General features: G+C 44.9%; 1 protein-coding gene across 3 annotated transcripts in view; it reads left to right on the top strand.

Moving 5' to 3' along the window:
* Nucleotides 1-5,366: 5,366 nt before the first annotated feature.
* The window catches only part of MAP7 (microtubule associated protein 7), a 175,755-nt gene continuing 166,528 nt past the window's right edge, over nucleotides 5,367-14,593 (top strand). For all 3 annotated transcript variants that reach the window (XM_061129979.1, XM_061129977.1, XM_061129975.1), the window contains exon 1: nucleotides 5,367-5,506. In XM_061129979.1, the coding sequence (XP_060985962.1) occupies nucleotides 5,440-5,506 (67 nt within the window). In that variant the 5' untranslated portion in view covers nucleotides 5,367-5,439. The remainder of the gene's footprint in view (nucleotides 5,507-14,593) is intronic.

Here is a 14,593-nt window from a genome sequence, read left to right as displayed (position 1 = left end):
TTTCTATGTGAAAATCAACATACAATATACCTTTTACATATTACATTAGAGTGTTCAAAAAGTTCTCACCAGTATGTTCCTCTTTGATACCAGCAACAGCCCAGCTGCATTTTTTTCTTCCATCCCAATTCTGAGAGCACTGCTGTGTCCTGCAGCGAAATCTCGAAGGAGGTGAGGTGTAAATGAAATCATAAATCATCTCACTCACACTTAAAGACAGGATAACTTGTTTATCAAGTCACAGTTCATATCCCCACCTGTAATGGTCAAGTGCTTCTTTTAAAGCCATATATATATATACACATCAAGCTACCTATCTTGAGTCAACTCTTTAATGATATAATCTCCTCTTGGGATCTCTCTCCTACCCTATGTTGTAGTAGTACTCAGTAGCTCAGCCGTGTCCAGCTCTTTTGTGACCCCATAAACCGCAGGCCACACGCTCTTCTGTCCATGGGATTATCCCAGCAAGAATAGAATACTGGAGTGGGTTGCCATTTCCTCCTCCTCCTCCTCCCCTGTATCTATGGGCAAATGTTTCTCTATCCCTATATGGTTCATAATATACTCCCAGACTAGCATCCTTGGGGTTTTTTCAGAATTCTGGGCCTTAGTCACAAAAAAAGGCAATTCCATTATAGCTCAATTTCCATGAAAGTTTTGCACTGAAAGGCCTTTGGCATCCATCAAGGCCCGTGATTCTCAACCCAGCTTCATGTTAACATGATCTGGACACTTAAAAAAATGTATTGATACCACCACCTCAGAGAAACTGTTGTTACTGGTTTGGGGTAGGGCCCAGAGATCTTTTTACAAAGCTCTACAGATAATTTAAGGCTTCCCAGGTGGCTCAGTGGTAAAGAATCTGCCTTCAGTGCAGGAGATGCAAGTTCAATTCCTGGGAGGGGAAGATCCCCTGGAGAAGGAAATGGCAATCTGCTCCAGTATTCTTGCCTGGAAAATCCCATGGACAGAGGAGCCTGGCGGGCTACAGTCATTGGGTTGCAAAAGAATCAGACATGACTTAGCAACTAAACAACAACAGATAATATAACACTGTCAGGTCCCACCTCCTAATGCCAGGTGACACCTGGAGAGATACACGGACAGCCCTTTCCATTAACGTGGCAGTAAGATGGTTACTATTCACTGTTCATTTAGTGCAGAAAGAGTCCAGGCACAGAGGCCTGGAGCAAAACTACCACCTCCCTTGTGACCTTGGGCAAGCTCATTCACCTCTCCCACTCTCAGTTTCCTCATTTGAAACGGGGGAAAGTACATGGGGTTGTTGTAAGATTTAAGTAATTGTTTTAAACCTATAGGTGTGGATCTGCTTAGTACAATACTTAGCAGATGGATAGCACTGCCATGCTGCCTGCTATTATGATCATTCATTCCAAAGTACTTCTTAAATTCGTACTGGGTACTGGATCCTGTGCATGAAGAAGACACAGTTCTTTTCCCTGAAGCTCACTTTCAGAGGTGGAATCAAGACAATAGAAACAACAGTACATGCAGTAAGCACTATAGTTGCATCGAACTGCCAGAGAGGGTCAACAGAGGCTTTACAGCAAAGTGAAGGTCCAGAGCTGAGCCTAGAAAGATTGTTGTAACAAAATAGATTCACATGGGTGCCAGGGGCAGACTCAGAAATAGATCCAATGTTTCTTTCAAACCACAGTTTGACCTCTTTTTCCTAGTTCTGTTATCGCATACTGTGTTTCTTTCATTCCCAAGCTATCACATGACACAGTTTGGCAAAGAGGAATTAACTGCGAACCCACTGGAAGGCCTACTGTGTGTGAGGTGCTGTAGCAGCAGGAGAGGTAGACGCGCAGCCCATCAGGTTCAGAATGCAGGCACGTGGGTCACTGAGGACGTCTGCAGCCTGTCAACAAATCAAATAATTGATGGCTCCAGACATTATGGACACCTACAGAGAAAGATAAGACGAAGCCCCTGCCACCAAGTCTTTCATATCAGATTGAAGAGGCAGATGTGCAGTAACAAACCACATCTGGTCTGTGTTAAAGACGGCACAGGTTACAAGTACAGAAGACCATGGAGATGTTCAGAGGACCAGCTTGCCAAGAGACCCAGGGGAGGTGGAATAAATCTCACTGAGTTGGTGGACCTCAACCTGGGCCTTGGAAGAAAGGAAGTATTAAATTATTTAGGACTGGAGAAGTCACTTTGGCAAACAGCTCCAAGAACAAAGGCAGAAAGAGATTTTCAAGGTGTTCTAGAGAAAGTGAACAACTTTCATATTGCACTAAAGTATACACAAATCTTAACTCATTTTAACTATTGAAGAAGTGAAGTCGTTCGCTCAGTCATGTCCGACTCTTTGCGTCCCCATGGACTGTAGCCTACCAGGCTCCTCTCTCCATGGGATTCTCCAGGCCAGAATACTGGAGTGGGTTGCCACTTCTTACTTGGCTGGAAATATGAATTATAGAGATGAAAAGTGGAAATGGGATAGGAGAGCTCAGGATGTAATTGGGGGATGGTCAAGAAGGGAAGTGGAGTTAGTATTTAATTATGTAGAAATGGGGAATCTAAGTTTTCTGAGCAAAGTGTGTGTATGTTAGAAGATTAACTTGGTAACATTGTATTGGGTAAATTAGAAGGAATGGAAATTGGACAGAGCAGTTGAGAAACTGTTTAAGATGTGAATGAGGGTTTAGTGGAAGCTACAGAGCGATATGATGTGAGAGGGCAGAATTAAAACAATGAATTGACAAAATTTTGGAAACCTGGTTTGGGCAGTGATGAAGATTTTGAACCTAGGTAAGAGAATTCAAAAATAGGCATGTTGCGGGGTGGGGGGGTGGTGCTGGTCTGGGGACCTGTTGAATTAATGTCAGGGCATCCTACTAGAATGTGCATGAATGAGAACATGCTAGAATGTCCAGAGACCCTTGAGGATGTATTGGTGGAAGTCAGGACTGAAGTCAGGATATAGAGTCTCGATTTAGGAGTCACTTGGATGGAGATAACAGTAGATGAGGGCTGTCAGAATAGAGATAGAAAGGTTATGGCCTAAGATTTGGGGAGGAGGCAGGTTTGGGGACAAGCTGAGAAGGAGGAAGAATTTAAGTCCACAAAACAGACAAAAGAACTGACCACAGAGGAGTGAGAAACATCAGGCCAGTGGGGTAAGCCAAGAGGAAAACAGTCAGGCTCTAGTGCTGCAGAAAGTCTAAGGGAACACAAGTCAAAAATTAATAATGGAATTTGATTTTGTGAGCGGGAAAACTTTTACAGACAGGTAAGAAAGACCACAGCCGGTTAAACAAAGATGATACACTGATGGCGGCATAAGGTCCACAAATTCATTCCCTTTGGTGAACAAAATAGATCCTGAGATTTGGCAGGGTGGGGAGTCAAAGGATAAACTTTTCAGAATCAGAGAGTCCTGAATGTATTTGTTGGGGCAGAGCCCCTTGAATGGAGGCGTTTAGGGAGTAGGGATAAGGGAGAGATGAGGTTTCAGAGGAGGCAGGAGGGGGAGTGGGTGGCCTGAGGACATCCAGCTCCTCCCCTGGAAAAGGGAGTATGATGATTCGGCAAGGTTTTGAGTTGGATGTGGGCACTCAGGACAGATGGCTTCCGCGTTCTCAGTAAAGTGCAACATGAAATACAGCGTGGTGCTGCGACATTTAACAGATGTCACCCATCCCCGCAGTCACCCAACCGTCCACTCTGTTCAGACACTGCATGGGGTCTGGAATACAGTCTGTACAGGGTCTAAGGGCAGAATTTTGGTGTGTTTCTTGTTGCATTTATTTTTTTGTAACTTGTGACAAACTGAAACGTAAGTTATCGAAAGAAGGGGAGACGGGGTGAGCACAGACAGACAAAAACCAAACGCACATACAAACAGACACACCAGTAAGCCTTCACTTTTGGGAGGGGACGAAGTCAAAGGAAGAACTCATTGGTTCACTTAAGTAAATAGTATAGCAGAAGATTGAAAACAAGCGGCCTCCTTTTCCTAAGGAGCATTCTTGATTCTTTTTCTTTCAGAGAATTCAGAGTCTTTCTGATGTTCAAAGGAAAGTGTCTTAAACCCTGGTGACTTAGTGTATTAAAAAATACCTTTGGTTGGACCCAAGCTGAGGTCTGAAACTACCTCCATCCACCTGATGCTTTATTTTTATTGATTAGAAAGGCGATAATAGTGATCTGAATGTGATTTAGGAAGGTCACATTGCCAGATGATCAGTTTGCCTAGTCTACTATAGAAATAGCACCGAGGGAAAATCCATAACAACACATCGCAGCACGTGTCCCTTAATGAAAACCTCTATCTAGTCAGCCAATGACCCAGTAAACCAAATAAAACCAGTCCATTCCTGGGCTCAGAGTGGCAGGATGTTCATGCATGGATGGTGAGAGTTGTCACCCTACCAAGAAATCCAACACTGTTCTCAGACACGCTTGGGCTCCCCTAGATTCTGCTGAAGTCCTTGAGAGGATTTTAAACTGTTGGGAGCTTGTGACTTGTGTTCAGCCAACCAAGGCTGTGGGACTGCATCTCTGTGTAACCAGGCAGAACTGATCTCTGCTCCATTTCGTTCCTTTATGTTTCCATTTATACAGGCTACTTGTTTTTTCCTTCTCAGCATTTGTTGCTTAACGTTTATTTGCTTGTTAGCGCAGAAATTGATGTCTCTGCAGCTAATAATCTGTTTCTTTAAAAAGAAAGAAAGAAATTGTTGCCTACTGCTTTTTCCCCTGGTCTTCCGGAGCCAGCCACGAGTCACAACGTAAGCTGCTAATCAGAAGTCAAGAATAAGAAAAGTTACATCATCGGGCACAAAAGTTGTGTGCCCTGGGGAACATCAGATACAGAAGCCTGGTGACAAGACAGGTCGTCGGCAACGATGTGCTAAAACGCAGATGAAGACTGGACCGCTGAGTAGAATCCAGCCCGTGTAGTCAGGCTTTCCACGTGGCATCACAGTCTCCGGCGGCTGTCACCAGGAACCCCAGCCCTGGCGAGTCTAACGTTGATCAGGCTGCCTCGGAGCTCACAGGGGAATAGAGCTTTCCGGATGCTCTCGCCTCACTTCCACGGATCCTCAGAGCGTCCCAGTTCCTAGCGCCACCAAGCTTCCCCGAACCCCCTGCAGACCTCGAGGAGCCGGGCAGCCGGGACCAGAAGCTCGCGGGCCAGGTTGCCAGACTCCGCCCGCTGCCCTGGTTGCGGAAACACAGCCGCGTCAGCCGGAGCGGCTGCCACGCCCTACCTGCCCACGAGGGGGCGCGCCGGGCGCAGGCCGCCGCGGGCTCGCGAGCGCTCGCTCCCTCCTTCCTCCGCCCTCCCCAGTCGGCGCTCACCTGTCTGGGCCGCGGGCCGGGAGGCGGGGGGCCGGCGGGAGCCAAGCCGAGGAAGAGGGCGGAGCGGCTCTCCGGGCGCGTCATCGGAGCACCATGGCGGACCTGGGAGCGGGCGGCGACAGCCACACGGGCGGCGATGGCGTGGCGCAGAGCGAAACAGGTGACTGAGCTGCGGGGCCATGTGGGGGTCGGCGGGCGCGGGCGGGAGGGCGGCCAGAGGCGCTGCGGGGCTCGCGTGGGGCCGGCGCTCCCCTCCCCCGCCCGGCCGCGGCCCGGAACGGCCGGCTCGGAGCGCGCTGGCCCTCCGCCCTCCGCCGCCGCGCGTAGATCGCGCGGCCCCGGCGCCCAAGTTCGCTGGCGCCCGGCCGCAGCCAGGGCCGCCCTTCTCGCGCTCCAGCTCGACTTCCCCCAACAGGTGGAAGCGCTCCAGGGAGCGCGGGCGGGAGGAGGAAATGGGGAGACGCCGGTCCTCCTCTCCCACCTGCCAGGCTGGGTCTAATTCGGTTGAATGGGGAAATCCTATTCCCCCAACCAAGCCACCAGCCGGAAAATCCTTGTCCAGGTGCGGCTCGCAGGATTATCCTTTTCTGCGCAAACCTTCTCGCCTTAACTGGCGCACCGGATGCCGGGGTCGCCCGACGCGGTGGACGCAGCCCGGCGCTCCGGAGCGATTGTCCTGGGGTCCGCAGTTACGACGTTGGTCGCGAGAAGAGCGAGATCGGGGCGGTCGGGAAGCAGGGGCTGTTTTCGGGATGGTGGGGGCCTGCGGGTGCTGGTGGGGGTCTCAGAGAGTCGCTGACTTGAAAGGATCCTCAAGAGTTCATGTTTTCAGTCGTGCACCAACCATTGGTGGGAACGTCGTCTCGGCCCCTCCGAACGCTGTACTGAGGACCCCCCCTTCCAACACTTCCAAGCCGCGGTCGAGGGCAGGAGCTCACATCCCTGAGAGCATTGTCTCCCCTCCTCCACTCGATCCACCCCCCCCCCCCAACTCGATTTCCCTCCCTCGCGATCATTTTTTTCTTGCAGATCCACCTCTCTTTTCTAGTCCCCTCTTCTATTCTTGGCCAGTAAACTGTTTCTGGTACCTTCCTACACTTGGGGGCGGTGAGGCAGTTTCTTATTTTAAAAAGCAGTGCCAATTGTAGGCTCCCCAATTAAGTTGCGTTTTCTGCTTACACATAATCGCAAAAACAATTGTTACCTAAAAGTGAGACTCCCTCCACCCTCAAAAGAGAGGTATTGACTTAGAAGGTATGCTTCTATTAATGCGAAAGATCTATTAATGCGAAAGGATCTGTTCAGCTAGGTAGAGCTGGGGCACCTAAAGTCTGGAGACTTAATCCCTCCAGCCAAAGTACCTGAGATTAAGACAAGGCATCTTGAACTTGTTTACTTTGAAGTCACGCTACTTCCTGAAGGGTGGTTTATTTTGTCTTAATGTGTTTGAAAGATTGGCAGGGCATTATTTTGGTTTGGGGTGGGGAAGGAGTGGTTAAGAGGACGTGCCTTTGTAAATGCTTTAGGGAACTTGATAAACTGGGTTCTGAGGGTTAGTGCAGCAGGAGGGCAGTGTCCTCATTAAGAATATAAACGGTTTGGTGCCTAAGCCGCGCAAAGGAAAAAACGGCAACAGCAACAAAAAAACTGCTTCTGAAGCAAAATTGTTCCAGTGAGTTAATACGCACGTTTTATGCTAAAAATAATAAATAAGCATTTCCTAGAATTTGCACGTGAACAAGATTTTCAGATGTTAGTGAATTACAAACTAGTTTATTCAGTGCTCAGGCATGTTTGCTAAGGAACTGGTCATGCTTCTAACAATTAACATACAAATCAACCATGTGGCTGTCAGTGAAATATTTTCTTTATGATAAGGGCAATTTAACTGGCTACCACCTCCTTCATAGAAAACAATTCTTCCACATCTCTGCCTGGAAACTTCAGTTTCCAAAGGACACGTTTTATATATAGTCTTTTGAATAAGTGTAGTTTAGTTGATAAAGAATCTGCCTGCAGTGCAGGAGACCAGTGTTTGATCCCTCGCCTGGGAAGATCCCGCAGAGAAGGAAATGGCAACCCACTCCAGTATTTTTGCTTGGAGAATCCCATGGACAGAGGAGCCTGGCGGGCTACGGTTCCTGGGATCGCAAGAGTTGGACACGACTTGGTGACTAAATCACCATAGTTTAACTAAAGCTTATTTCTAGCTCATATCTTTTTCCTATTTTTCTAGCCCTGGATTACTGTTATGGCTTTTTATTGTCAGAAGACCTGTGTGATTAGGTGCCAAAGAAAGAAGGAAGGTGAAAATATATATATATGTATATATTTAAATCTGGGTAGCAATTGTTTGAGGATTGTAACAGCTTAGGAAGTTTTTCATGTATTTAAAATATGTGACCTATATCTGAATATCAGACTTCAGTGTAGTACTTTTCTTCTTATGGACGTATTTAATATTAACATACAAATGCTGCAAGTTATTATTTTTTTATAATTACAGGATTATATTGAAGTGGGTTTTGGGGGATGGGGTGGGGATTTCTGTCTTTTATTACCATCAAGAGAAGAACATTGCCACCTTAAATGGCAACATTTGTTGAAGGATTCATTGAATTCCCTTTTAGATCAGGTTATTAGGTTATTGGGCTTCCCCGGTGGCTCTGATGGTGAAGAATCCGCCTGCAATGCAGGAGACCTGGGTTTGATCCCTGGGTTAGGAAGATCCTCTGGAGGAGGGCATGGCAACCTACTCCAGAATTCTTGCCTGAAGGATTCCATGGACAGAGGAGCCTGGCAGGGGGGTGGCAAAGATTCGGACATGACTGAGTGACTAAGCCCAGCACAGCACATTAAGTTATTCGGAGGTAGAGCCCATTCTTAAATGTCTTAGTTTTTCTGTCCTTGAAAAGACAGTGGTCTAACTTTAGGGCAATTTAGATTAGAATCTCAGTTGATTATAAAAGTAACACCTGTAATGTGTTCATTATTATATACATATGTATGTGTGTGTATCAAAGATGGGTTGAAACTGGCAGTATACCACCCATAAAATGAGACATTTTTGAAGAATATTGAAAGGTAGGATATAAAAATCATATTTCTTTCAGCATTCAGAACTGTATTTCTGTCAGCATATATTTATTTTCTACTCAGAAGTAGTCAAGTCACATTCTTTATGATGAGTTTTTGAGTTTTTCTTTAAAGCGAACCATTCTTTCCACTTAAAGGTAGGCAAGAACTGAGCAAAATAATTGACTTGGAAACAAGTTTTTGGTTTCACCACTAGAGGATGTCAAGTCTATTCAGGTTGTTATTTTGTGAAGCAGACTGAAATTCACAAAATTGCCTCTGCCCAGGCTTTGTGTATTTAATTTTATACTAGTGCTCAAGAACTGTGAAAGTGAGTGTACAGAGCTAATTTGTCAATTTAATAACTTCCTTTAAAAAAGTCTATTGAATTAAAACCAAATCTAGAGCTGCTCTTGACTAATCCATGAGAGCACACTTTCATAAACTGAAGATAAGTTCATACCGATAACCTATGAAATCTGTTGACACTCCTTTGGGGGAAATGACTTAGAACCTGGAATATGGGCTTTTTCTCTCTTTAGCCGGAGATGGCACCCCACTCCAGTACTCTTGCCTGGAAAATCCCATGGATGGAGGAGCCTGGTGGGCTGCCGTCTATGGGGTCGCACAGAGTCGGACGCGACTGAAGCGACTTAGCAGCAGCAGCAGCTCTCTTTAGCAGGAAGAGCATTGACCTTTTGTGTGATCTGGTTCATGACTCTTCACTGCGTTTTTTCCAAATTATAAAGTGGTATTTAAGATCTTAGATTTCAGGGTCTGCAAATAAAAATTGTTAGGTGGGGTTCAGATGGCACTAAATTCATCCATTTTGAAATTCACATCCTAGAGCTAGTAATGCCTCATTCAGGGGAATAGATAACTTTTTCCCTGTTATATTTTAGCTCATTCTTACCTTTACATCTTGCTAAGTAGAAGGGAAGTATTATTAGACTAGGCCTGTGGGCCCAGGAGCCTGCATTTAATTGATACATTAGTTAGGCATGTGTGTGAATCACTAATTTACATTGGCATGTTCTGTAAAAAAGAATTCTAACATCTTCATTTCCTGGGGCATAAAAAATAATCATTTGAAAGGGTGTTTTTTTTTTTTTTTTGGCTGTATTGAGTCGTCTTTGTTGCATGTAGGCCAGTCTCTGGTTGTGGTGCTACAGGCTCCTCACTGAGGGTGGCTTCTCTTGTTGCAGAGCACAGGCTCTCGGCTGCATGGGCTTCAGTAGTTGTGACTCCGTAGTTGTGGGCCCTAGAGCATGCAGGCTTCAGTAGTTGTGGCACACAAGTTTAGTTGCTCCGTGGCATGTGGGATCTTCCCGGACCAGGGATCGAACTCATGTCCCCTGCATTGGCAGATGGATTCTCATCCACTGTGCTACCAGGGAAGTCCCTGGGGCTATTTTTGTTTTTTCTTTTAAACTCAAGTCTATTAATATGAGTTGAAAATATTAAGGTTTAGAATAATTTAACCAAGAAATGTGTACCTTCTGGAAAACATAATGGTGACTGAAAGGTTGATAAAGACATGATCCTCAGATTTCAAAAGAAAAAACAAAACCCACAAGCAAATAATTACAGGGTTATAAGGAATTCAGTGAAGAAAGAGTTACTTCTAAGCTGTGGCCTTTCATCAGGGAGGATGTACTGGGTGTAGTAATTAACTTAAACTTTTAAAATAGGTAAGTGACATATAAAGTTGAATGGGGGCAGGAGAAAAAAATACAGGTGCAGATGTGGAAAAGAGCAAAATTTGGGTCCTAGTGGGTCGTGTGAAACTTAGCGTCAAAGAATCTAGAAGACGGATTAGCAATGAAGGCAGTTGAGGTCGTGTTGTTGAGTGATCCAGCTCAGAGGTTAGTCCATGATTCTGCAGGCAGTGAGAAACTGTTGATGACTCCTAAGGATAACATATCTTGATAAAGTGCGATAAGTTAGGTAATTCTCTACCTGTGGATCTTGAAAGCTTGATTAACAAGGTCTGGCACAAGTGCTCAGCTGTGCATTTTAGAAGTGCATGGTCCCTTCATCAAGGAAAGCCATTCCCTTGATTAATTCCCTTGATTAATTGCTGCTTTGGGAAGGGTCTCGGGGGCAAGGGGAGGAGGGAGTTTATGAGGAACATACATGTAGTCAGGTAGATCAGCCAAATCTCTGGCGATCAGGAGGGGAATTGGTGTTCTACCCACGTGATCCTCATTTTGAAGTAGTGTTGTAAACTAGGGGGAGGGACTTAAGAAGGACGCATGCGGTGACATACAGACCAGCTTTGAAGTTCCTGAAGGAACCTCCTGGGCAGGCGTTGGGCTGGCACTATGGCATGGCAGTGAAAGTAGGAAGAGAATGATTTAATTCAAGATTCTCTAGAGGCATGTGTCCAAGGATGCAGGTAAAACATTGACATTTAAGTTTATACTCCAGGTTTGAGTTCAGTTCATTTGTTTAAGGGTGGCATGAATATAGTCATGAGGAGGACCTGGTTTTGGTGGGAGAACCAGACAAATCTCTGCTTTAAACACAGCGATTTGAGCTGCAAGGGAGAGATGCAAGTAAAATATTTAATGGACACCTGGAAGGGTGGGAATAAGAAAATGTAGGTTGGGACTCTGGGAAGATTCATTCCATAAGGGGAATGTAATGGAGGCCTTGAAAATGAGGAGGGTTCTGAAAGGAAAACTGAAAGAGGGTGAGAACACTTCAAGGGTAGGAGGTGGAAAGCCAGAAGGTTAGGAGAAGCATAATTGAGCAGTGCTATACCAGCCAAGGGAGAGGGATGAGCCGGTCAAGGATTCAGAGGCTGAAAAGGAAGCCCTGGGCGCTGTTACTGGGTAGTCACTGACCACCCCCAGAGCTGGGGCATTTCAGAGTGGGGGGGTATAGCAGATTATGGGATTAATAGACTAGCAGTTGGGAAGTAAAGATAGCCAATTTAAAGGACTCTCCATAAAATACACTGGTGAAAAGAAAAAGTGTAAAATGCTTGAAATTTTTCTTATTAAAACTTTTGAATTTGCACACAGCTTACTGTTTTGGTGGGGGTATGTGATTCATTGAGTTTTGTCGAATGTATAGTCATGTAACTACCTCTATGGTAATGATCCAGAAGAGTTCTCACTCCAGAAAATTCCCTTGTGCGGCTCCTCCGTGATCCAGCTCTCCTGCCCTTAATGCCTGGCGACCACTGATCTGCTCACCACCCTAGTTTTGCCTCTTCCAGATTGTCATAAAAGTGGCATCCTACACGTAGACTTCTGAGTCTGAGTTTTTTTCGCTTAACATAATGCATTTGAGATTCGAATGTGTTGGGGGCATCAGTGTTTGTTGCTGGTTTGCCATTGTAAGGAAGTCCCACAGATTAATCCATCTACCCATTGAGAAACATTGGCTATTTCCAGGCTTTGGTGATATAAATATTACTGCAAACACTTAGGTACAAGGTTTTCTTATTTATCTAAGGGAAATACCTGGGAGTGGAATTGCTGACTCGTAGGTAACTACCTGTTTATAAGAAACCGATGAACTGTTCTCTGTAGTGGCTGGGCAGTCTTGCATTCCTCCAAGCAGTGTATATGAGTCTTACTTGCTCTGCATCCTGGTCAATACTTGTTGTTACGTTTAGGTTTGGTTTTTAGACATTGCACTCAGTTCTTTGAGTAAAGCATTGTAGTCACCTCAAAGTAAATTGGTGCCCTTTGGAATACTACTTGATGTTCACTTGAACCAGGAAAACCTGTGGAGGTGCTCCCAGAGCCCAGGGTATAATGAGGATTTGTTTGGCTCAAATGTCATCGGTTTCTTTTTTTCCGTAGTATTTATTTCTTGTGGAGTCTGCATTCTGAAGTCGATGATGAACAGGAGTGTCGTCATACAGCACATTCCATGCTAGTCCAAGTTCTCTTCTCCCTGCTTCCTGTCTGTCCTCCAACCCCTGGAAATATGGCTTTCCAGAATTTGGAATTTTTTTTTTTTTTTTTTTGCAGTAAGAAAGTTGGAAGTATTACAGTAACTTGTTTTCTTTGCTGGCAGACTTTATATTGTCCAACTCAGTATCAGTTCCCAGTTACTGAAGTGTACTTTAGAGCTTTGTAAAAAGTCTTGATAATGTGTTTGAACTGAGCATGGGCTAAGGTTCTATAAGCGAAATGTGTACGGTGTTCAGGCTTTTCTAGAAAAACCAGTTTTTTAAGATTTTTAATGGGGTATAGTTGATTTACAGTGTTCTCATTTCTACTGTGCAGCAAAGTGACTCAGTCATAACACACACATACATTGTATTTTATACTTCCCATTATGGTTTATCCCAGAATATTGAATGTAGTTCCCTGTGCCATATAGGAGGACCTCCTTATCTATCCATTCCATTCTATATGTAATAGTTTGCATCTACTGACCCCAAACTCCCAGTCCATCCTTCCCACCCCCCACCCCTTGACAGCCACAAGTCTGTACTGTCTGTGAGTCTATTTCTATTTTGTAGATAGGTTCATTTGTGGCATATTGTAGATTCCACATACGATGTTATTTGTCTCTTTTTGACTTACCTCACTTAGTATGATCATCACTAGTTGCGTCCATGTTGCTGCAGATGAATGTAGAAATGCAAAATGAAGCAGAAAGGAAGCTGAGTGAAATGCATTTGGTATCTAGGAACTGGGCTTTGCAAGCATATTTAGTAAAACTGTGATATTTCAGTTTAGAGTATTGAGATTTGGGATGGCTTAATTTCTTCTGTGACTTTTTTAATGCTCTAAAAGTCTGCTTTTTAGAACTGGCTTTGTGGTACAGAGAAATATCTTTTACTGTGGCATAACTTTCCACGTATACAACCTGTATCCCTGACACCGTTGTTATAGTCTAGGAAAAGTTGAAATTCCAAGGTGCAATTCTAGAAGGAATCCCCCTTCTTCTAGTGTTCCCACAACCCACCACAAGGCCTGTTTGGGTGAACAGTAATGTGCATAATAATTGGCTGTAATGAAAACACCTGACTGCCCTTCAAGGTTTTAATCCAGGCAGGCCTCTGTTTCCCAGAAGCTCTTGACCTCTTTAGTGTGGCAGACATACCAAACAGGGCCCGGTTGCCTGCTTCCATCGTTCCTGCTGGGTCGGTTTATTTTCACTGTAGATGCTCTAAGGTAGTATACCCCCACAGCCCTGCTGGGTTTATTTAAATATAGCTCAGTCCTTGCCACAAGGTCATGTTGTTGAACCAATTATTGAGGTCACGTGCTGGAACATCATTGGTTCAGATCATTGGTTCTCACTCACCTTGGGTAGTCTCAGTTGGCTATCACCTGGGGACCTTGTAAATACTCGATACCCTTGCTGCACCCTAGGCAATTACCTGAGAATCTCTAGGGGTGGGAGCCAGGTGGCAGTATTTTTTAAAAATTCCCCAGGTGGTTCCAGTGTGCGATCAAGATTGAGAACTACTTTAGATCCATTTCTGCTTAATGCTCTTCCAGTTTTCTTAGGTTTAATTTGGAGGTGTTGGGTGTATCTTGTGAAAACCACCTAGAAAATTGTAACAGCTACTGCCCTCAAACTATTGAGCTTACTCTTTTATTTTAGCCCAGTCATTTTCTTTTTAAGGAAAGAGAAGTAAATATGGGTATGAGTCCACTTGAATAGCCAAGTGTATGTACACACATATTCTGGGACATATTTATGCACTTTATTGTCTGAATATGCTCAGGTAGACACAAGGTTAGGTAATTAGCTTTCTTTTTGTCTACTTGGCTCAGTTGCTGCACTGCCTTCCTCTTCCTCCTCCTCAAAGTTCAGTTTCGGGTGGATAATTAAGGGTTCTTTTTGTAGAAAATTGCATACTTTTCTCAGAGATCTTCATGGTGACCCATGAACCCTAATCACCAGGTGCCTGGCTGGAGACCAGCCCTTGCTTCTTCCGTCTGTAAATACGTGGCATCAGGATGACCTTAGCCTTGATGCTCTCCCCTCCCATCTCATACCTGACCTGACGCCAGTGCCCTCTGGGCTGATCTTTCCTTCACCTCTTCTTTTCCTCATTTGTGGTATTTGACCGAAGGCTTGGTCTGGTAAGCTCTGCTCTTTTCATTTGGCAATTTTTCTCAACAGTACTATTCACATCTACGGCTTTGAACCTCACCTCACATGACCATCTCTGACTTTGTTGTGTCAGAAC

Source organism: Dama dama, chromosome 26, assembly GCF_033118175.1.
Source record: "Dama dama isolate Ldn47 chromosome 26, ASM3311817v1, whole genome shotgun sequence".
In the NCBI taxonomy this organism is placed as follows: domain Eukaryota; kingdom Metazoa; phylum Chordata; class Mammalia; order Artiodactyla; family Cervidae; genus Dama; species Dama dama.
Note: the sequence above shows the minus strand (reverse complement) of the source record. Positions and strands in the feature narration are given on the sequence as shown.